This window comes from Falco peregrinus, chromosome 6, assembly GCF_023634155.1.
Source record: "Falco peregrinus isolate bFalPer1 chromosome 6, bFalPer1.pri, whole genome shotgun sequence".
Taxonomy (NCBI): Eukaryota; Metazoa; Chordata; class Aves; order Falconiformes; family Falconidae; genus Falco; species Falco peregrinus.
Genome location: NC_073726.1, coordinates 42,180,175 through 42,204,362, shown reverse-complemented (window position 1 = coordinate 42,204,362; position 24,188 = coordinate 42,180,175). Strand labels below are relative to the sequence as shown.

Genomic DNA, 24,188 nt, shown 5'->3' with positions numbered 1-24,188 from the left:
ACCACAAGTGCTGCTTTTTGTAAAACTATAACAGTCTCCTGTACAGTTCTCCTGCACTCTAAGGACCTTAAATTTTTAGGGATCTTTGAAAGACTGGTTGGATATAGCACCAGTACCTGTAATTAACTTCATATTATTATATGAGTTCAGGGAAAACATTCGGAGAACGGGAGGAGCAGGAAGCTATTTTGTACACTAGCACACTGAATTTCAGAATCTCACTTACAGCTTACCTATATCATATAAGTCATGTTTGCAACCCATCTGCTGGCTGCACATGTCTATTTTTTCTGTAGCCTCAATTAGCACTTGAAGCATTGTTAAAATACAGCATTCCTTGCAGGAAAGGCTTTTTCTCCAGGGGTTAGCTGAACACCTCTCTATTGCTGTTTCTGAGACTGCCAATGGTGTTCTTTTTCTGTTTTGAACGTCTTGTAATAGTAAATATGAAGATTTGGCTTTTACTGGCATATAGTTAACTTAATTTTGCTGGAATTATTAATTGTAATAATTCAAATGACTCATTTTTTGCTAGATTTTTATTGGTATTTTGGAAAATGCAGTAATATTTCTCTTCTCAGCAACAGTCCTTTCTGAATCTAAAGTTACTCTTGGACAGTAAACATCACACACTGTAGCTTCCTAAGCTTATTTATGACTAAAATGCTTCCAATCCATTAATGCTTTTCCTGAGGAAAAATCCTCACGCAGAGATTCTTGGAGAAGAGTTTCAGCAGAACCTCTCTGCTAGTTTCTTATTCTCTCTGAAAAGAATCTTCCAAATTCTTTTGGACTTTGGGAGGACGACTAAACTTTAGCCACTTCACAACCTTTATACAAATAAAAAGACAAGACAAAGGGGACAGAGATGTTGTATTGGGTTGGCATGGCAAGGTTTTCATAGCAGGGGGGGCTACAGGAGGAGCTTCTATGAGAAGATGCCAGAAGCTTCCTCCATGTCCAACAGAACTAATGCCAGCTGGCTCCAAGATGGACCCACCACTGGCCAAGGGCAAGCCCATCAGACACTGCTGGGATAACGTATTTAAGAAGAGGGGGAAAAACCTGTGCAACAGCAACTGCAGCAGGCGAGAGGCGTGAGGCTGTGCGAGCGGAGCACCCCTGCAGCCCCCCAGGCCGGTGCAGGCGGAGGGGCAGGGGGGGCTCCAGGCCCGGAGCAGAGGTTCCCCGGCAGCCCCTGGGGAAGCCCCTGGTGAGGCAGGCTGTGCCCCTCAGCCCATGGAGGGTAACGGTGGGGCAGATCCCCACCTGCAGCCCCTGGGGACCCCCCGCCGCAGCAGGGGGTGCCCGAAGGGGGCTGTGACCCCGTGGGCAGCCCGTGCTGGGGCAGGGTCCTGGCAGGGCCTGTGTCCCCGTGGGGAGAGGAGCCCGGGCTGGGGCAGGTTTGCTGGCCGGGCTGGTGACCCCGCGGGGGACCCAGGCTGGAGCCGTCTGTGCCTGAAGGGCTGCGCCCCGTGGGGGGGACCCCGGGCTGGAGCCGGGCAGAGTGTGAGGAGCCTCCCCCTGAGGGGGAAGGGGCGGCAGGGACAGGTGTGAGGGGCTGGGCGCAGCCCCCAGGCCCCGTCCCTGCTGCTGGCGGGGGGAGGGACAGAAATCAGGAGTGAAGTTAAGCTGAGGAAGAAGAGAGGGGAGGAAGGAAGCTGTTCTAAGATTTAGTTATTATTTCTCGTTATCTGAGGATCAGACCACTTACTCTGACTTGAATGGTGATAAATTCAACTAATTTCCCCAAGTCAAGTCTGTTTTGCCCATGACAGTAAATGCTGAGTGATCTCCCTGTCCTTATCTCAACCCATAAGATTTTAATTGTATTTTCTCTCCCCTGCCCAGCTGAGAAGGGGAGAGACAAAGCAGCTTTGCTGGGCACCTGGCATCCAGCCAGGGTCAACCCACCACAGATATGATGGCAGCCTAGACAACCTGCATTTGTAACCTAATTCCTACCACAGTATTGCTTAGACTCTTTGTAAAGTTTGTAGTTTACCAGCTTCCCAACTGATTAAGATCCCTATCAAATCTAGGTTTCTCCTGCAGAATGTAATCATTCATGAGCTTTCATCTCACATCTGGATGAATTGTCCCCTTCCTTCAATCTTCAAGTCTTCACTTGAGCATATTTGTTTTAGATGGAGCGAGGGACACGCCCTTTGCCACCTGCAGTACCTGGGAGCAAATCTGCCACTGCATTATGCATGCCACACACTGCTTTCCCCCCTGCCTCCACAGGACTTCAGCATTGAAGGAGATGCCACTTAAAATAGAGCTACAGTCAGGAGAGAGTTAAGACCTTTGCCTCTACTTAGCCTCCTTGTCTGTCTGCCTATGTTCATAAGGGCAACTGAAGCCCAATTAAAAAAGTGGAGATTGCAGTATTTGCCTCTTCAGTGCTCAGTGTTTCTCAAGATGTAACATATCAAATGCTTTGCAGTGACTTTAGACTTAGACAAAGTCAACATGTTTTTCATGAACTCATTTAAATAGCTTAGAAATATGCGTCACACTTGAGATCCTTCGGGGGGTAAAGCATCTTTTGAAATAAACCCTATCTTGACCTTTTTCAAACTATGGTATGCTGGTATGCCTATTACTTCTAAAGGTACAAGCATTAATAGCAACTTGTTTTATTTTTATGCATGTTGGACCGGGCAGCTATTCACTTAGAATACTAATTTGTTGTAGGGGAGGCAGACGATTTATGAATAAAACTATGAACACATTACATGTTATAGTTCTGTATGCTAGACTCTAACTTAACAGGATTCCTACTCACCAAAGCTTTGACTTCAGAAATATATTAAAAAGTGAGCATTATAACAGACTTCATGGTCCTTATTTTCCTTAGCGTTGGTCAAAGATACCAAAATAGTCTTGACCATCAATGGAAAAGAGTAATTTTTGCATCGGCACAAAGGGACATTTTAGAGTGACTAATTACAACTTACTATTGTTCATTAATAGACATAAACAAGAGGAACTGAATCATATGCAAAGGCAGATCATTAAAAGCACATAGATGTGCATGCCAGGAGAACTGTATAAATTTTTATCATTTGAATATAAGGCCCAGTTTTGGTAAAATAAAAGCATGAGAAGAAGATCAGCTAGGAAAACAGTTGGGTTTTTATCAGGTTTGTCTAGAAATCAAAACAGATGCAGAGTATGAAAAAAAAAAAATCTAAAAAATCACTAATTTTGAACTGCTGGAAGATGGTTTAAAAAGATAATACTCTATGTTTTGGCTGACTACAGAGGACCATAACAAAGGAAAATAAACCATTTCATAAGCAGAACTCTACAGAACTTTCAGTACCAGCTGTTCAGTGATACCCATACAGATTCAAGTTGTGAGGTACACAAAAAAATCCCCCCTTGCCCCAGTCAGTCTTGGGGAGCTGAAAATGCATAAATGTCAAGGCCATAATTTGCTTCTTTCTTTTCTTCCTCTGTTTCACTAGATCTATCATACAAACAAAACTTCTGACCAGAACAGAAGCTGTGGAAATGATAGCTCTGCACCTCATGATTTCATGTAAAGTATGTCAACAGGAGTGCAGGAACAAAAATACAGGAACCAAAAGTTACTTTGGATTTTCTGCCCTAAAGCAGCCAAACAAGATTTTTCAGACTTCCTAGGAATTTCAGATTTGACAGTACACATTAGGCCTGTCTACTTGGAACAGGCACCCTCTATTACTGAGGATATTTCTCCCTACTAATCACCAGTCAGAAGTAGAATACAATATATTGATCCCTAAGCAGTACATCAGAAAACTGTATTTAACTAAACAAAACAATTCAGAAGCATGTAAGCAGTGTAGAGGTTCATGTTCCTAGAATTACTGTTCTCAAAAACTATTTATTTGAAATCAAGGCAAGCCAAAATTAAAAATAAATAAATAAATACTTTCCAAATACTGAAAGGACTTGGGAACACCACCAAGGCACTGGTTTAGATGTTTCACTGTGGCACAGTTCAGTATTTGAATCATTGCTCTTAGGCACTATTTGCGTACAGTATCTCAGAAGGTAAAATTTAATAGCTTTCACCCTGGGCAACAAGAAAATTACATTAAGATGGTCATGCAAATTACTGTGTCAATTTTAGCCTTGTGCTTCCCAGTGCTTGTTCAAATCTCAAAAGTCACCTTGTATTTTGAAAAGATTACAAAATTTTTCAACCACAAGAGCTGAAATGTTGTCGATCGGATGACTCGATATACTGGTATGGCTTTGTAATAATTCATATAGTCATATCCTGCTAACTTCTCCTCAAGTCACTAAAAAAAATTTATGTGAAGGTGTTTGTTTCACATTGCATAATTGTTGTCCAGTGATATCACTGCATAACACAATTTATGTATTTAAAAATTCATTATTAGGTTTCTGTATCATTTTACCAAAACATTATCATAGTGACATATTAGTCTTTTTAAGTAGAATGAACTGTTATGTTTAAAGAAGACAAAGAAGGTGATGCTGTAGGATGCTTCCTGAAAGTTTGCCCATGATTCTACTATTTGTTTTTCTACAAGAAGACAGCATTTAAAATGGATAATACAGAGTAAGATGTGGTATTGCTAAACACACTAGTTATATGCATTACCTCAATAAACCAAGCCTAGCTCAAACAACACTGTCCTTGCCTCAGAAATCAGTAGCTGACATGCAAAACGGCCATCTCTGAGAAGGCCAAGGCAGTAATGCAGACCGCTCATTACCCAGCCTGTGCAAGCCGCATAGTAACTTTATATAGCAGAGATGCAAGTTATAAAGCAGGATGTTGCAGCATCCTCAGCAAAACTGTCACATTATTTTTAGAAGCTGGGTCCTGTCTTTTTCTGCTGAGATGGGAACCACAGAAAGATACTAATTAAATGCAGGTGCGTGAAGTGTTTTTGTTTCAGAGATTCAGCTCCTGAGTATAAAACGTACAGTTAGCTATTTACTGTTTAAGTTTAAACGGGGTACTGAGAACTCTGTGTCTCCATCTACATCTGAACTATGCCTGGAAAGGCCAAACTTACCAACCCAACATGTCACATACCCAAATTTCCATAGGGCAGGGAGCCGGGACACTTGCCAAGGAAATGGAAAGCACTTGGAAGGACTCAAGAAGGAGAAATGGCAGTGGTTCCCCAAGCCTAGGGCAGCTAAGTTCAGTGACTAGCTGGGCATGTTAGATCCAGCATTTCTCCTTGCTTGTATTCTCCCACAGCTGAGGCTCTGAGTTACATGGGGACCCCACACCACAGCCTCAGCACTGCTGCACAGCTATAGCAGCATGCAGTCCAGCATGCAAGCTGGATTTCAACTGCTTGCCAGCCACCACAATTCAGCTTCTTTGGGTTCTGTCCTGGGTGATATTTTTTTTTCTTTTGCTTGTACCTACAAACTTTGAAAGTTACCGACATTGAAATGCCAGGCTTGAGTGGCTCCAAAAGGTCTGACTTTCATAATATGATGAATTCTTGCTGTACGCTGGGATCTATTAAAATATTTTACACTGCAAATCATGCTCGAGTACTGTTTGTTTGTAAAAATTTTATCCAGGCTCCATAGGTTAATTCAACATTTTCTTATTGCTGTGAATTGAAGCCAGCCCTTTAACATAATTAAAACATTTCCTGCCAAAAGTATCCTGTAACTTAAGTCTCAAACCCAGAAGCCTCCCCAAAAACAGGAGAGTGATTCTCAGGACACCAGGATCCAAGCAAGCCGGATGGGCTATGAAAACTAATCAGCTATGGGAGGCATCCCTTCCTCCTACAGCTATTGATCTGGACAGTTGGTGCCTGCGCTGCCTTCCATGCTTGTTCCACTTTCCTTTTGCTCCCTTCTTTTGTTTCCTCCTTTGTTAAAAAGCCCAGCAATGCCTTAAGAATTTCAGAGGATTAAATGATGAACCCTTATGTGCTTTCTGCCCAAGAAGTTTGTATGTTATTCTCACTTATTCCGGCACACAACTGGCTTCCCTGGTTAGACTATGAACTGTTGAATGGTACTCCTCTTACTCCAGGTTTGTGCAGGACCTTGCATACTTGTACCACAAATTTGAGCCTTTTGGTATTATTGTTGCAAATCCCAATCCAACTATCTGTAATTTAAATCTTCATTGTAAAAATAAAACTGAGAAAATGGCAGATTCGTGAGTTGTTGGGAAAGTTTTGACTGTGATTCTTTCATAGCTTACAGAGATTTTGCATTAGACCGCAGCCAAGAATTTTTAAGAATTCTGCCGAAAGAAATCCCAGTTCTAACAGAACTGGTTCAATGCTCTGTGGGCTTCAAATGCCATTTGTGTCACAGCTTTAGCTTCAGAGCCTACCTGGCCACAAGCTGATTGTGGTTGTTTCAGCTGAACACAAGGGATCAAGAGCTTAAATGGAAGTAGTTCTCTCCTGATGCTAAAAGGACTGAAATATCTCATTTTTACAAAATCAGCAATGTTAACAAGCTTTCTGGTTACTTTGACAAAGCTTTCTATTCCAATATCAGTAAGTTTATTTTCATAATAACTTCAGTATCAGAATTAAAATATTTTCACAAGCTTCCTTTGGAACAGCAGTAATAATTTCTTCAATAATCTGGAGAGTGCTATTATTATGGTCCGTGTACATGAACAAATTAATTTGGATTTGCTGAAAAAAGCAACAGACATACATGTTAATGATTTAGTTTATATAGAAGAGTGGCACAAACTCTAAGAGATCTGGTCCATAACAATTATTTCCCAAATCACTTGTCTAGATTGTATTTCAGTATTTTGAACCACCAATGTTAAGTAAAAATTTATAAAAATCTGTCTTACTGACATCAAGATTTTTTTCCTACTCCATGAAATACTCGCAACATGTACATTATTTTTGTTTGAGCTTTCCATATATGGAAAAAAAGATAAAAAATACAGAGAAGAGCCAAATAATATATTTTCCTTGGATTTGACTATTTCTGAGAAAGCTCAAATAAGAGATGGTGATCTCACATACCTGATGCTCACCATCTTTTTCATAAATTCAGTTACACATTTAATTAAGCCAACTGTTAGTAATAATGTATAGCTGAATGCATGTAGAATCTGTAAGTTAAACTTTTTCTCAACAGTTCCTTTGAAAGGTAACAGCTTTGTGTGCCAGTTTATTTTCAGCAGTTTGCCATGGATTGTTTAGTAACAGGTGGACATGACTCCCGTGAAATCCAAGGAAAGTTCATTATCAGGAAATGCAAGTTACAGCCAATCATCCATCAAAAAAGCCATACATTTCCAGCCAACCTGTTAAAAAAACTACATCAAAACACTACCAGTAGCAAAACTCTGTTATTTGATCTTATGCATAATTAAAAGTGGTCCAGGGGAATACTCAAAGCACAAAACAAGTGTGGGAACTCAAAAAAGCAGCTGACAAGCAGCAAAAACGCATTAATCTTGTACACATGCACTAGCAGATATGCATATATAGGAGAACAAACCTACTCTTAGAGCTCTTTCATCAGATTAAAGGGGAGTTACAGTAACATCAAGCAGATCTAACAAAGTCAACCTGTGCTGGGTTCTAAACTAAAATACTTTTCTAACACAGTTTAAGACAGCATTTAAAAATGCCCATTGAAGAATTCATAATTTTCCAATCAAAGACAGTATTAAATCAGTTATTTTGACAAAGTTTAACAGGCACAAATATTTTTAGATTTCCTTGGTAGTCTCAGCTTTCTACACTGCGGAAAGCTGCTCTACTATGTTAACTACTACTGTGCCTTGTAAGACCTGAAAATCTTTTAACACAGGGGTCCTCAAACTACGGCGCATGGGCCAGATATGGCCCCCCAGGGTCATCAAACCGGCCCCCAGTATTTACAGAACCCCCCCGCGAGGGGTTGGGGGTGAACCAAGCAGCCGCAGATGACTGCCTGCCACTGCATCCATGCACCAGCCCCCTGGTTAAAAAGTTTGAGGACCCCTGTTTTAACACGTAAACCTCACCTCCCTAAGCCAATGAATGCATCCCCAACATTAATGATGTCTCAACCCACATCCTTTAGCAAGAGAAACAGGAATTGTCCCACGTGTAATTTTTATGTTCTATTATCAATAAAAAAATAAAAAAAAAGGTGCTGCAGGTTGATATATCTGCACGTTTCTTACATCTGCTTCCTCATTCCACTGATCCATTTCCATAGGACATAGGCCATGATTAATCTAAAAGGCTTCCAGCAGATCATGCTAAGGTATTGCCATAGCTTTGTTAACTGCAAGGCACTCCACAGTGAATGTTTCTTCTCATGGAAACACCTGACTAGCAATAGTAGTTGATTCTCCTTCTCCCATTTCTGAGCACGCCACAGCTCCTACCCCAGAAGCACCCATTTGGAAGAAAAAAAAAAAAAAAAGAAAGAAACCCATTATCATGTTTAATTACACACGGCTTCACTTCTCTTTGCAAAAGCTTCACTGAGTTTAGGAATCTCATATATAGCCTTTCCATGGCAGCTGACAGGTGAAAACAGTTACAGTTGTGCCAATAAACACAAGCAAGTTTCTGGTGCTAATCCACCAAACTGGGAAAGCCACTTTGAGTAGTGAGTGAACAGGTTTGCCCTGAAACCACGTTTCAACCTCAGGATAATTTTACCAGAAGACTTCTGACCTCTCGCATCGGAAGCAGGCTATCTGCTTCCGACTCATCGGTGCCCACTGCCTCCACTCCTCTCTGCTCCATTGGAAGGCTTGGAGAAGCTGTTAGTCCCATCACACGGAACAGTACATCTCCCCAGCCAATGCTGGCACAAAGGAAACAGGCCAGGTCTTTGCCACACAGTAGACAGCCTCATCAAAAATTTAGGGGGATGCTCTGGACACCAATAATCCCAGCTATTTCAGATCTGATTTATTCTTGTTCTTGGTCAATGACCTGTTCTACAACATGAGCTTGGCTCTATAGGCAGGACCTAAGCATGGAAAGCATCATTTCTCTCAGGCTTTGGGAGGAATACAGACACTGATCAAGTGTGCAAGGATGGGTTTTGGAAAGCATAAGGAAAATGGTGAGGTACTCAATGCCTTCCTCACCCTGGTCTTTACTGGTAAGATTTGCCTTCAGGAGTCCCAGGTTGCCAAGACCAGTGGGAAAGACTGTAAGAAGAAAAATCTGCCCTTGGTGGAGTGAGGATCAATATCTAAATAACCTGGAAAAAACACAGGTCGATCAAAACTGATGGGATACACCCAAGAGTGCTGAGGGAGCTGGCTGGCACCATTGCAAGGCCAACCTCAGTTACCTCAGTTCTCTTCGAAAGGTCATGGTGACTGAGAAGCTCCTGAAAACTGGAAGAAGCATATGTGTTTGAGAACCGCAAGGATCCAGGGAACTACAGATCAGCCTCACATCCATCCCTGGGAAGCTGATGGTATCCTCCTGGACATTTCCAAACATATTAAGGACATGAAGGTGCTTTGGAATAGTAAGCATTGATTTATGAAGAGGAAGTCATACCTCTGAGTGATAACAGACTGTTCTTTATTTAGAAAGATGAAATTCTTTATCACAAGTTCTTTTAAAAAGAGTAAAATTATCTTGTCAGAGGTATATTCGTTATTTTTAAGCTTAAGCACCCATCACTAGAAATTAATCTGACCAGTTTCTCCATAACATTTTTGATGTCATACGCTGACCTTTTGGGGTCTCCATTAAGAGTACCTGTTGTGGTTTTCTAACAGTGGCTACTATATTATTATAAATAATTTTTTTTTAGAGCCTTTTGAAATCAGATGACTAGGTTGGTGAATGGGAGGAGAGCAGTGGATGTTGTTTACTTTGACTTCAATAAAGCTTTTGATGCTCTTCTAACATCCTCAAACAAGCTAAGAAAGTGCAGGCTAAATAAATGGACAGTGAGGTGGTTTGAAAACTGGGCTCAGAGGGCTGTGAGCTGGAGGCTTGTCACTTAGCGGTGTACACCTGGGTAAACACTGGGTACTGGGCCAGTACTGTTTAACATTTGGACAATAAGGTAGCGTGCACCCTCAGCACGTTCACAGATGATACAAAATTTGGACTAGGGGTTGCCACACCAGGTAGTTGTGCTGCCATTTAGAGGGACCTCAGCAGGCTAGAGAAATGGGCCAACAGGAGTGTCATCACATTCAGAGGGAAATGCCAAGTCCTACAGTTATTAAGGAACAATCCCAGGCACCAGTACAGGTTGGGGACTGGCCAGTGGGAAAGCAGCTTTGTAGAAAAAAGATATGGAGGTCCTGGTGGACACCAAGTTGAACATGAGCCAGCCATGTGCCCTTGCAGCAAAAGAAGGCCAACAGCCTTGTGGGCTGCATTAGGAAAAGCACTGCCAGTGGGTCAAGGGAGGTGATCTTTCACCTTTATTTCATGCTGTTGAGATCACATATGGGGTGTTGGATCCAGGCTGGGCCCCCCATTACAAGAGAGACATGGAGCAAATCCAGCACAGTGCTGTGAAGATGATTAAGAGACCAGAGCATCTGTCTTACAAGGAGAGGCTAACAGAGCTGAGATGTTCAGCCTGGAAATTAAAAGGCTGATTGGGGTCTTATCAATGTGTATAAACACCTGACAGTGTCGGGGGAAGCTGGACACCTCTCAGTCATGTTCAGGAAAGGCACCAGGGGGATAGGAAATGGCATTTGAACATCACAAAAATAATAATTATTTTTTTTTACTCTGAGGGTGATTGAACACTGGAATTGGTTGCCCAGAGCTTTATAGAGTTCTCCAATCCTGAAAATACTCCAAATCCAACCGGGTGCAGTCCTGAGAAACCAGCTCTATTTGAGCCTTCTCTGAGCAGAGGGATTAGACAAGATGATCTCCAGAGGTCCCTTCCAATATCATCCTTTCTGTGATTCTGAGAAATTATTTAAATGGTGCTATTACAGAGCTATTACCTTTTACAGAAGGAAACAGTAAGAACTGGTGTGCATTTTCCAGGTTATTGCTGGAATATGGGTTCAATCTTCTGTTAATTAATTCATAGGTTCAGCAGCTGCTGACAATTACTATATAACTATACATTTTATTTCAAGTTAAAAATGCCAGGATTCTTCAATAAGCAGTTTTAAAATATATATAGCATAAACAGAAATAACTAACATGTAATTCAAAAATAGATTTGGCATCTTTACATCAATCCTCCTCCTTCCTTGTATGTGACTGCATCTAAAGATGTCTGCCTAGAAAAGATTAAATTACCTTTGTAGATAAAGTGACTGTTCAAAAAGAGAAGCTTCCAGCATAAATTATTTGTAGTATGAATGTCTTAAATCACTTCAAGCCTAACAAAAAGTACCTTCAGGAAACTGCTGCTTTCACTGGGAGTCAGTATGTATTGTCTGAGGCTCAGGTTTTCTTTTATAGCTGTATACAGCACCATCTTTCTGACAATGCAGCCTCAGAACAAACTAGCTTTTTTTGCTCTTTATCGACAGGATAGCTCTTCCATTTGCCCCTCTCACAGTATTTCAGACTGTATGTTTCAAAGCCACGTGCAAGTATATTACAATCGTACTCTTGCACATTAATATCCAAATGAGGTCATGAGACTTGCAGCCCTGCGGCTGATCTCTAGTGTTACTTACTTCAACAGTAAGAAAAAAAATTATTTCCAGTGGAGGTCCACCAGGACAGAGGGGCTTTTCCTTGCAAGGCTGACCTATGAAACTGGTTTGGGGCTGACAAACTGGCTCCAAATCATAACAGTATCACCAGCTATGTGATATTAGGTCACTACCATACTAGCCTCATGTTAAATATTGAGATCAGACATTCACAAAGGCTTCATACCTGGTCCAAGTCTTTGCCTGCCCTCCAATATGTTTCCTGAAGGGCAGGAAGGATGGGCAACTAGGCCAGCAGTCCAGCTGCTTTCAAAGCACGTTTGGGGCTGAACACAGTTAAGTTAGTTTAACATGTTTGAACTTTCTCAGTTGGGAACAGAGTGTCCCTGGGATCCCCTCTAAAGAAGGGATCAGAGACAGGACTTCCAGGGGCAATTCAGAAAAGCCAGTAAGATCTCTCTTTGATTGTGCCTATTAGTATTGACTATACAAGTAGAATAAAGCAAATATGCTTCTCATCTACACACTTCAGACCAGAGTATAAAGCTGGAAAAGATGAATGTGGGCCTTGAAACTATACATGCGATATTTAGTTGATAACAGCAGAATGCTGCAAGGAGCATATAAGACAAATATTTCTAAAACAAAGTAACTGTTTTAATACTTGAGCATTATCTTAGCATACAATTTATTCTAAACAAAAACACAACAGTGTTACATTGAAGACACCTTGCTACCCTGTACCATGTTATTTGCAGCCTGTGAAACAGTGAGGAACACTTGAAAATTTGCTCTTGACATTTTTCTAGAAACAGAGGAACAATCAGGATAGTGCTTTTCACACAGCTTCCCTCTAGTGTACTGTGGTAATATGCGCTCAAATACAGAACAATGAAAACAATCACACTTCTCACGTCTCAAATGGACCAGGTAACACAAAATTCAGATCAGCCTGTGTTTTTCATTAAACTGGACAGGTTTACAAGTCAGATGAAAGCAATACTTGCTCAAATGACCTCCTTTCCTCTGTTTGGAAGATTTATTGAAGGCAATATGGAACAGCAACAATAGTCAATCATAGATGGCAGACTGCCCTTTTATTAGGCGTACTGAAGCCAATTAATCTAAGTGAGCTTTCTCCCTTTATCTCCTGGAGGCATGTACGGTTATAATGCATTTAAACACTCTACATCAATAAATAAAGGTGCTGAAACTATTCATTTTAACTTTGAAAAAATTATTTACAAGTACTTGAGATGCTAAATATTAACATTCTACATACTCTGCTGGGCCATATAATTTGACTAGATCCAAGACAAAAAATAAAGTTCTAAAACAAGAATTTGTGGTACTGCCATCCTCAGGGGTAGGAGGAAGAGAAAGAAATGCCTGCAAAAGGAGGTAAAACCAGTAGGAACACTGAAGCCTACCTTAACACTGAGTAAAAAAAGGTAAGTTGATCAGAAGTCTTCAAATAATGTTGCAGGGAAAAGTGGGCTACTGAACCACTCAGACATTTACAGCACAGAAGCAACCAGTTACTGGAATTTATTTCCAGATGTCAGATTATCTGCAATGTATAGGAGATTGTAAAGGCCATTTGAGGTGAAAAGCAATACTCTTATTAATTATGGAACATCAAAACCCAAGATGTCTTAATTCATGTTCTCATTTTTGCGGTCCATGTGCTTCTAATTAGAACTGCTGTAATATATTCTCTTGGGAGGCACGTAAGAAAAGTGAGTAACTTTTTAGTAGCAACTTCCTCTTTCAGGGCACACACTTAAACAATCCTTTATTCTTGGATTACCTCAAACATCCTCCTTGGATTACCTTCATAGTAAATTCAGTTATAAGCTTACCAGTTTCACAGCTGGGCCCAGTGAAGCCTTGTGGGCAGGCACACACATTGGAAGCGATACAGGCTCCTCCGTTCCTGCACCCGTTTTTGCAAAATGCTGCAAAATGCAAAATCACAATATATCGGTAACAGAACTGCACTCAGCAACCACGCAGGTGGCCATGGGCTGCTGGCAGGCTGACACAAACACAGTCCCTGCAGCACTCAGTGCAGGGACTGCCTTCTCCTAAGGACAGAGGTCACAAAGAGATGGTTTATGGCCACCCTGCCTCACTGGCCAGATGGGCTGACAAGCTACAGAAGGAGATTAGAGTAAATCATCTGAAGATCAAAGCTCACATATGTGCTCCTTTGCATGCACCAGGCAGTAGTGAAAGGCAGCATCTTCCCTAGGAACAGACTCTTCCTAGAGCAGTGCTGGTCTTCTCTGCTGCCCAAACAAAGGCCTGGGCACAACAGGCACATCTGAACACTAAATTGTCTGGCTACCTCATTCCTTGACTAATCAATTAGATTGAAACAATCTAAAAAGTCACTTTGTCTCAGGAACTTAGAAACTTTTACCATTTACATCTTGAAGTCAATCCCTGGATTTGTTCTTTGGCATGTTGCAATCTAAGAAGCTGGTGCTTACATATTTTGGTGCAGCATTCTCCAAAGACGGTTCTGAATATGTCTGTGCTTTAAAGAGCCCCTTCTGCAGACAAGAGTGCAACCAGCTCTGATAGAAAACATAGCAGCTGTTAACTGCTCCAGTTGAATCTGCAATATGCAACCAGAAATGCTCTGGTCACAAGAAACCGCAGGTGAAACTAAGCAGATGGAGGTTATCTCTGACATAAAAGCATTGATGTGGGGCACTGATCTAGCCCTGCACTTGTAACCAGCCATCAGAGATGCCAGGCTTTGGTTTGCAGCTGCTCTGTGTAACAGCACCACTGATGAGGTCTTAAGGCTCATCTGGAGAGAACACAAGTGTTATCAATTTGAGCTTTCCAGCTCTCAGTTTCCAGACACCAGCCTTGTGGCATGAGGCCCCGGGCACCGAGTGAGACATCCAAGATTCCCAGAGCAGGATGACACAGCACACAGCACAGCTGATAGCACAGTGCATGAAAAGCTGCCAAAGGCATGGGGACAAGAGGTGCATCCAGGTCTCTCTGAAGAGCACTGGCATCCAAGCCAGGGCTCCAGAAAAGTACATTTTTCAGATTGCAATACGCAGGCTCAGAGCCTTCTCCTGCACACTGTCTTTTCAGTATTGAAAAGAGAGGGAGGAAGGGATACACTTTTCTTTCACAGTGGGACCAGGCGCCCTCTGAAATGTCAGACCTGCAGTCAAAGCTCTTATTCAGAGAAGGAGGAGCTGAGCGCGGTGCACTAGGGTTGTGCAGCTTCTCTTTAACACAAAGAAATCTCAATTACCTTTTTGTAAGCCGACACACCTCCAGCAGAAGGACTGGTGAATACTCCCAAGCACAGCACAGGAGTGAGCTGCACATACAGAGCTCTCTTCTGACAGGAGTGGCTCTGGGTTTGAACCTCCTAAGATTAAGACTTTTACCCCATTACCCAGAGGAGGGAGCCCAGCATAAAAGGGAGTATTTGCCAAGGTCTCTCCCCATGTGCTTGACTGGAAGCAGACCAGGCTGCCATCTGAACCAGTTCCCCTACAGTTACACTACTTTTATTTTCAAGCACCCTCTAGGATCCTATGGTCAGAGCCCGAGGACTTCCAAGGACTTGGGCCCAAGTACCAAGTATCATCTTCTTTGATGTGAAATGCAATGGAAACAAAAGCAGCATTGTATCTCTGGGAAAGCATCTTTCTAAGGCTAGAAGTGTAACTTCTGACGTTCACCAGTGAATGAGAATGTTAGGAATCAAGGCACCACCTCACGTGCACCAAAGGTTTTGTGCATTCGTATCAACTGCTTTTCTCATTTAGAGTAAAAAGACACAGCATACCAAACAACTTTTCAGTTCATGCAAGCAAAATAGCAAGCGATTGACCATCGACAATGTAGATCTGACAATGTTTCCACAGCTGTAACTTTGTTGGTAACTGTGGGCTTCCTTCAGTGCTGTAGCACATATAGAAACTGTTACCTTGACCCAGAAATTAAACATTGTTACTTCACATTTTAGAGCACATCAAATCACTGTGAACTCTGCCAAATGCAAAGTCAGTGTATATCTGTCTATGAAGATCATCTTATAGGTGCAGGACCTAAGTGCCTAGCCTAGCATTTTGCCTGTCTTCTTCAAGGCACATGACCAGATTTGCATCAGCTATGACAAAGCCCCTCATCCAGCTCCAAGACTGCCGGCCCCCAGGGTTTTCAGCGGCTTACCTTTGCAGATGGTACCATTTCCCGTGTAACCTGGCTTGCAGACACAGTTGTGCCCACCCACAGTGTTGAAGCAGAGCGCATTTTCATCACAGTTGTGCTGGTTTGTTATACATTCATCATGCTCTGAAAAAGGAAACAAGAATGGGATGGTCCTGAATTTTTAAGATACAACAAAATAAAAGCTTTGCAGAGGTTTCCACATTAATAAGAGATAAACACAGTACTGACAACAGGGCTATGTGAACAGGTAACCATGGGATAGCCAGGGTATGTATTTTTAGCACATACTAGTATGTGACAACTGCTGCAGCACAATTCCACTTTCATTAACGGGGAGCCACCAACATTACATTTTCTATGTGGGCTACACTTTTCTTGTAAACACTTGCCAAAGAGCCAGCTAGCATACTGAAAATCCATATGTTAGTTCCACTGTATAATTTATTCATGGAGGTTTATCTTATGCGGGATTCACAGGGTTTCCTTCAGAAAGCTGACTAATGGTGTGAGACACGCTCCAAGCTGCAAAAGATACGGATAGCAGAAGGCAGGACTTCACAACGTAGCCCGTGTTTTCCCTCCCTTCAGTGCATACACAGCGCTTTATTTAGACAAAATAAATAACCCAAAACCAAAGGTCTGCCAGTTTTTCAAGGGACTTTTGGTATGGCATGCTCTAGCACCAGAGTGTGATGGATGACACGCATCAGTCTGTTGGGAATAAATGAAAAATCTGGACAATAAGATTGTGTGTTAATCTGCAATGCCCTGTTTAATCTGAAACAAAAAAGTATAAGTGTTCAGGTTTCTGAACATTTTAATGTCTTAAGTTTGTGGTTTTTAAGAAATGGAAAATGCAATTTCAAAATAAGATGCTTTGAAGTGTCATTTCAAAATGCTACATGAAATGCTCTACTATTTTCAAAATGCACTATCCCAGTCTGTAGGCATCAAAATGAAATGTTTCCATCTTCTGCAAATATTCCTTGGATTTTCTTTACATCAACGGTATTCATCTATCCATAAATAATTTCAGACTCCTGAAATTTTAATTTCAGGAAAACCAACTCTTTGGGGACCATAAAGACACCCAGTTTCAATCAGTACACATGGGCTAACCTGCATGTGAGGTTTTCATAGCCATCACTCCACCCAGCTTTTAGCAAATTTTATTAGTGTAACTTATGCCAGTTCTGGCTATTTGGCACAAGTCTTAAATCTGGAATTGGATGCTCTTTCTTCCCCAGTTTTGAGTATGTCACTGTGCTGAATCTTTCCCTTTATAAATAAAGAACTAACGCCTGCACATACCCCACAGAGTTGTCAGGAAAATTAATTTCTTAGCATTTGCAAATCACTACGGAAATGTTCAACTTGTTATTTAAATACTGGCCATAAACTGTAGGAATATAAAGCTGGCAGAACAGCACATCTCTAATCCATCAGTAGATGTAAATTGTCTTCTAGGAACGGCAAATACCTGTTGTTCAAAAAAGGGTAGGGGGGAAAATCACCACAATGTAACTAATCAATTTTAAACACTACAGAGGCTTAGAAATTTATTTGTGGGGGTTTTGTTCTTGTTGAATGAATATTTGTTTGGGTTTTAATAACACTAACCTAATACACCTCCTTCTAAACAAGGACTTACATATCTCTCATATCACCAATGGTCTCAACCCTCCACACTTACGGAGCTGAATCCCTGGCAGGCTGCAGCAGAGCACAGGCTGCAGGCCTCTGCCCTGAAGCATGAGATTTAATTACTTTGCTCTCTGCATGAATATCTAAAATTGTTGTTGTTCACTGAATGATCTAGCCCCTCTAAAATTCAGTTACAATATTTGACTCTGACCTCCTAACACAGTGAAATCTCTCATGCTGGCTGAAACAGTATTTATGTTAGATCAGTCCACAAAAGAAAAAGTGACCATGCAAATTAGGTAAAGTGTTATCTGTGGTATAATAGTAACTTGGTTTTCTTGGTTTGCATTAATATTATGATATTATTTAAATACAGTATGTTATTTAAATATATATATAATATTTTCTCATTTTTAAATGTTCTGTATAACAAACAACAGGAAAATGACTGTGGAAATGTGCACAAAATGCACTCAGCAAGCCAAAATATTTTGCAAAGCCGTTATCTTGGTACATCGGGAGGTAGGGTAAACTCAGCTATGACATCATTGAATTTGACAGATTAAGTATCATGCTCAACAAGGAAGTATAGCCATACACCCTGTGCCTTAGGAATGCAAAAGCATTGCTGGCACATATGGCAGCTCTTTATTAGCAAGAAGAGTATATTAGAGGGAAGTGGGTAATCACAGATTGTCACACTAGGAGCAACAGGTCTATGCACGTGGCTGGAGCAGCTCTGAAAGCCCATCAAGGCACCCACAGACAGGACAAGTGCCCTGGCATCTATGCCAAGCAAATTTGCTATCGATAATCCAGTACAACATATTTATAACACCTTGCAGTACCAGGGCCTTGAAAACCATTTGCACAGATCTAAGTCCTTCATATAAAAAGACAACTGTCACACTTGAGTGTGCCTTTGTAACATTTACTCTGGGCTAACTACTGAGTCTTTTAAGGTGGATTCTTCTTACAGTGTACAGTATCCGTAAAATTAACTTTCCATCAGCTAAGCAATGGGGCTTGGATTCAAAGGTAATATGCCTGGTTTCCTACTCTATGTAAGAAACTTCAGTATTTCTTATCCTCCTGTAAGAAAGTTCATGGAGGATGCTTGCTAAGATTTCAGGAAGAGGATCCAGCACATAGCCCGAACTCTATCAACAGCCAGCACTTCTACTTCTGTAGTTATCTGCTCAAACTTCAGGTCTATTTTTATTTAAATCAAATATTAGCAACTCATGAAAATTTCATGGGTCTGATAAATGATTCTTGGATTGAAGTTTACATGTCATATTTAGGAAGAAAATGTCTCAGAGTAGGAGGAAATTCTGTGATTCAATTAAAGGAGTAGCAATTTTAAAACGATTGGAATGGAGAAAAAAAATCAGGAAAAAAAAAGAATCAGGATGTTTTACAATCCATCTAGATTTGTTGCTCTTTATCATCTGAGCTTAGCTTCAATAGCACACTTTAAATCATTTAAACATAGTACTTCTCCATATTCCTTCTTAAAGTGGCACCTAACAGTGTGGTCAGCCTACACTTCAGAACTAGATCTATTGTAGACTGATTACAAATGGTTAAACTAAGCCCAAAAAATTCAAGTACATAAAGCATCTTACTACGTTCACTCTTCTAGCACATGGCACACTATCCACACCAATTTAAAGAGACCATCAGAAACAGCTCCTTCCAGAATTCTCTGTTAATAACAAGGTAGATTGTCCAGTTTTACTAAAGATAGAAATACTTATTTGTAACAAAAAGGGTGGTGGTCTGTCGATAATTCTTCATTAATTCATGCTTATCACTTTAGTTTCTTTTTGGAAAGTCACCTTTAATGAGGAGGACATTGCAGAGACTGAGTTAATCAATCTTGAACATCAAACCAGCAACTGTAGAAGCAGATAGAGCAGTGCAGCGCATTAAAAAGAAACACGCAGTTTATAGAAGAGTCTTCTAAAGAGAACCTTTTTCAAAGTTCAAGAACAAGTATAGAAACATTATTTGCATTACTTAGAAATGTCAGTACTGCCCAAATATATTTCTGATGCTGCAAGAAGCAACACTGAGGCCATTCATTTCAAGCATCTTTAGAAATCACGTGACACACATTTTAAAAAGTTGTATACTTATTTCACTGCACACCATAATGAAGATGGGGACAGGCCAGGTACAACAGTATTACAGAGGCAAAGAAATAATTACTTTTGCAGAGAGACTTTAACGATTAGCAAACCTGAATTTACAGAACACAAACATCTTCTATAAAGACCAAATGCACTGGTTTCAATGTTTGCTGCTAAAAATTTATTATCTAATATATCTAAATTCCATTTTGCACTGTTCAGGACTCTATGCTCAACAGTGTCAAAATTCATAAAATCTCCGTTCTGGGCACCAACCAAAGTTTTAAATATAGTATTTATATTGGCTAAATTATCTCTAGAATAAGGTCTTTCTAGATAGAAAAAAAAAACCCTCCAAAATTTGCTATTGCTCCGTTTTAATAATAATAGTAACAGTAAGTTCCATTAAATAGTTCTTAGGACACAGATGACTTAGAGATGCAAAAAGTTATGTGACAGTGCAGTTAATTCACTTACGTACATTTGGGTGTGCAGCAAATAGATTATATACACAATTACATATACATATATGTGCATATATATATATGCACATACAGTAAGGGTGATGTACTTTTTTTAATTTTGGTTCATTTTGAAATACTACTCTAGAATATTCCATATGGTTTGCTTGACAAAAATGTTTTTACTTCAGAAGCATATCTAGGGTGAAGTACTGCATCTAAGGAGACAGACTGCTGGCATAAAATAATCAAGACTCACTAGATCCTGTGATGTATGTCAATGCAATGACAGATGGGGATCTGTCTTATGAAGTTCATTATCTGTGCAGTGATTCTTCCAGAATTTAGTAAAATTTAACATGCTGTCCACAAGGTGTGTCACCTGCCTCCTCATTATCCTAGCACTATACATTAGTCCCTATCCTTCCTACTGTGTATTTCATGATTAAAAATAAATAAAAGTCCTTATAGCAATTCTTACTTGCATACTGCAAGCCTTCCCAGTATTTGCCTTGCGCATCCAAATTCTGTAAATGTCTAAGAAAAAAAATAAACAACAGACAGAATCCAATCCAACAGCAAAAAGGAATGATGACTGAGTTGCATCACTTACTTATGGGTACAGAATGTTATGCTGGCGGTTTTCCTCAACCACCCATTACCAACATTGGAAATTAAGAGCTAAGATCACACTTAAGACACAGAAATTCATTAAAGTTCCCAAAAACATAAATTAAATGCATCCCCCCAATTGTAATCTTGTAACACAATGCAACAGATACTACTATCTGAGTGAGCAACTTGTGGACCAGGATTAAATTAAAACAATTTAAATGCAGGTAATATATTAGATATTTTCTCCTTTTAATGCCTCTGCATTCTTGAACTTAAATTACTTTCAGCCTCCTGTCTCCCTCCCATGACTTGGTATAGATCTATAAAACCGTGCCACCAGCTGTCATCTGACATGGCAGTGACAACAGATAAGAGTTACTTGAATTATCAATAGCTGACAAACTTAAATAGCCACCTACAGTTTATCTTAATTACAAGCTTTTTTGCCCTATACAGTTCACGTACAAGAAAAAAACTAGTAGTAATTATAAGGATAGTTTGGAAGACTTACTCCATTAAGATCATTTGGGAAATGACAGATGGTTAATTTCTTTAAGACTTCATATTAACTTGTTTAAACTCTAATTGGCAGGGTTACTTAAAGTCTCAGTACAGGCACACTATTTTCAAAAGAGTAAATGCTGTAAATTTATTGAATTATGCTATTTGCTGGAGCATGGCCACAGAAGGGCAACAAAGCTGGTGAAGGGTCTGAGCACAAGTCCTGTGAGGAGCAGCTGAGGGAACTGGGGTGTTTTAGCCTGGAGAAAAGGAGGCTCAGGGCAGACCTTACTGCTCTCTGCAACTACCTGAAAGGAGGCTGTGAGCAGGTGGGGGTCGGTCTCTTCTCCCAGGTAACAAGCAACAGGACAAGTGGAAAGGGCCTCAAGTTGCACCAGGGGAGGTTTATATCGGATATTAGGAAAAATGTCTTCATCAAAAGGATTGTCAAGCATTGGCACAGGCTGCCCAGGGAAGTGGCTGAGTCACCATCCCTGGAGGTATTTAAAAGCTGGGTAGATGTGGGCTTAGGGACATGGTTTAGTGGTGGACTTGGCAGTGCTAGGTTAATGGTTGAAATCAATAATCTTAAAGGTCTTTTCCAAACTCTGATTCTACGTCTCCCATATATTTATGTTAAATTTGGGGATTTATGTTGCCCAATTTAAGTATTAATTTTTCTATAGACACTCCTTAATTGAAATGCAAAATGGAATCTGTGCTTTAATTACTCATAGAGTTAACATCACAGTTTACCCTTCGTTAACGCCAAAGTCATTAATCATTAAATAATGACCAACAGCAGCTGTCCTCAGCTGAAAGCTAGGGATATGAAAAGCTAGGTCTCCCAACAACAATCTCTTCATTGTTAATCCTGTTACTTTCACCTTCATTCACTCCCGTATATCTATGGTGCTCTTGGCCCTCATTTTCTAATCCTTTCTTCAGTGCAGCCATAAACAATGATTTCTGTAGATCTATGTCCAGAATTTTCCTACTTTTTCCTCTTAATTATGTTGATAATAAAAATAGCTCTGGCATGTGCACGTTCTATTTTCAAGGTCTGTTTAGAGACCATCCTATTTTCTGAAATGCTGCTTCTGTCTGTAATTACTTAGTCCATTGTTGTTCTTCAGGGAGAACAGCTGCCATCATCTCACCCAGATGTCTACTTCTCTCGTTTATCTATTAGCTTATTTACTTATTCTATATTTAGTGTTAATATGATAAAAAAAGAAAAACCAGATAACTGTATTGAAAACTAAGGAAGAAAATCCACTTGGGAAAACGGCCACAATCCAGTGTTCCTTTTCATATCCATTATGAGAAAGCTCCAGGGATGCGTCTTAGTTATACTAGTAGGAAGATATAACAGGGAATCTATATTACTGGCAGTTATTGATGCGGGATTAAAAGTAGCTGAAAAAAACAGTTAATCAAGAGAAGGAACAAGCACTCACTCTCCTTGCAGCTGCCTGTGAGGCTAAGAGGGCTTTGGAGAAAGCTCTGAGGTGGCTGTAGCTCTGACAAGACTTGAGACAGGCACAGACTGAGCTGCACATTTGGAACTGGTACAGTTTGTTTCACAAAAAGACAAATCCTGACACTAAATATGATCATGAAATCCATCCCTAAAACACTTCCCATTTCCAGTCAAGAAGTTCTTTTCTCTCTAGAACCAAAACTTTTTATGTGTGCACTGTTCTTTACCAATGTGGAGAACACAAGGGAGATCCTGGGATGAAAAATCCCTGGAGAAATACTGCATATTTATGTGCAAATATAAGTTCAAAAAATATGGGACATTCTAATCCTAGTAAATACTAGTTTCTTTGAAAGCTTACTCTAAGAAGATTTTTAATTTTATGTTCTATTTCACAACTGACTTTCACCTAAAGAAAACTATTTCACACACCAAAGCCTGCAAGACGCATATACTTTTCTTCCTACCCTTCTACTTTGACTTTAAGACTGTTTTCTTTGCACAAAATCTCTTTTATTTATTTTTTGGTTATTCCTGTTCCAGGTTTTCCTCCTAGACTGAAGGAATACATAACTCTTACCTGTAAGTCCCTTTGAATTGTCCACTAGGAATTCCACATTCTGTAGCTCTAACAATGGATTTTATGGCTCTAAGCTGAGTATACTCTCCCCTAGGACTCAACTTGAAAAGCCTAACACACGACTTGAATGTTGATCTGTCCACCTTTCCTGTGGTATTTGCACACCAATAGTCCGTGCCAAGGTCTTCTGGCACTCAGAGAAGACAAAGATATTCTCGCTCTCGGCTACAAGAGACAAGTTGATGGGTAAAATATATATTTCAAGGCAGGCCTACCATTACTCCCTTCATCTTCCTCCATAGCTCTTTGGCAAATCATTTTAAGTGTTTTAAACCCACCTAAGTTTCATCATCTTCAAAATGTGTGTTGTAATTCTGATTTCCATTTTCAAGGAACAAGACATATTTTTGCAAAATATTCACATGCCTCTCGTGGAGGCTTCTATTGTAATATTAATCAGCGTTACTTCATGTAACATCCTGTGAATTTTTACACTTTTCAACCAGTTAGGCAGAGGAAACATGTTGAAGAATATTTAGTATGACAGCTAAAGTTTTAAAAGGTTGGAAAAAACCCTCCTTTATATCTGCCATTTTTTATATTCCTTCTTGAACAGAAAAATTTAAGGGAAGGATTTTCTAAGGCACTTAGCGTAGGCCTAGCTGTTTCCCCTAAAGGAAAATCCGTAACTCCCACTGATTTCAATGGCAGGACTGTAATGCAAATGTAAAATTATTTTGAAAATCCCACCTTAAGAGATTTCAGTGTAGACATAAGGTCTGTGACCTTGTCACCAACTTCTTTCTTGCCTTAATTCAAACTGATCTCTTAATATCTTGTCTCTTCTACCACTGACATTTTGAAATAAGTTTTCTATCTTTTAAAAGGCATTTCATCATGTAGACTTTCTCCATAATTTCATCTTATTATTTTATATTTTTATTATCTA

At 40.2% G+C, this 24,188-nt stretch overlaps 1 protein-coding gene across 1 annotated transcript in view; it reads right to left on the bottom strand.

Moving 5' to 3' along the window:
* NELL2 (neural EGFL like 2) overlaps nt 1-24,188 on the bottom strand; it is a 150,278-nt gene that overhangs the window by 27,294 nt on the left and 98,796 nt on the right. Inside the window, exons 14-15 of the mRNA XM_055809010.1 lie at nt 15,821-15,943; nt 13,468-13,563 (exon numbers count right to left, since the gene is read on the bottom strand). Coding sequence (XP_055664985.1) covers nt 13,468-13,563; nt 15,821-15,943 — 219 coding nt within the window. The remainder of the gene's footprint in view (nt 1-13,467; nt 13,564-15,820; nt 15,944-24,188) is intronic.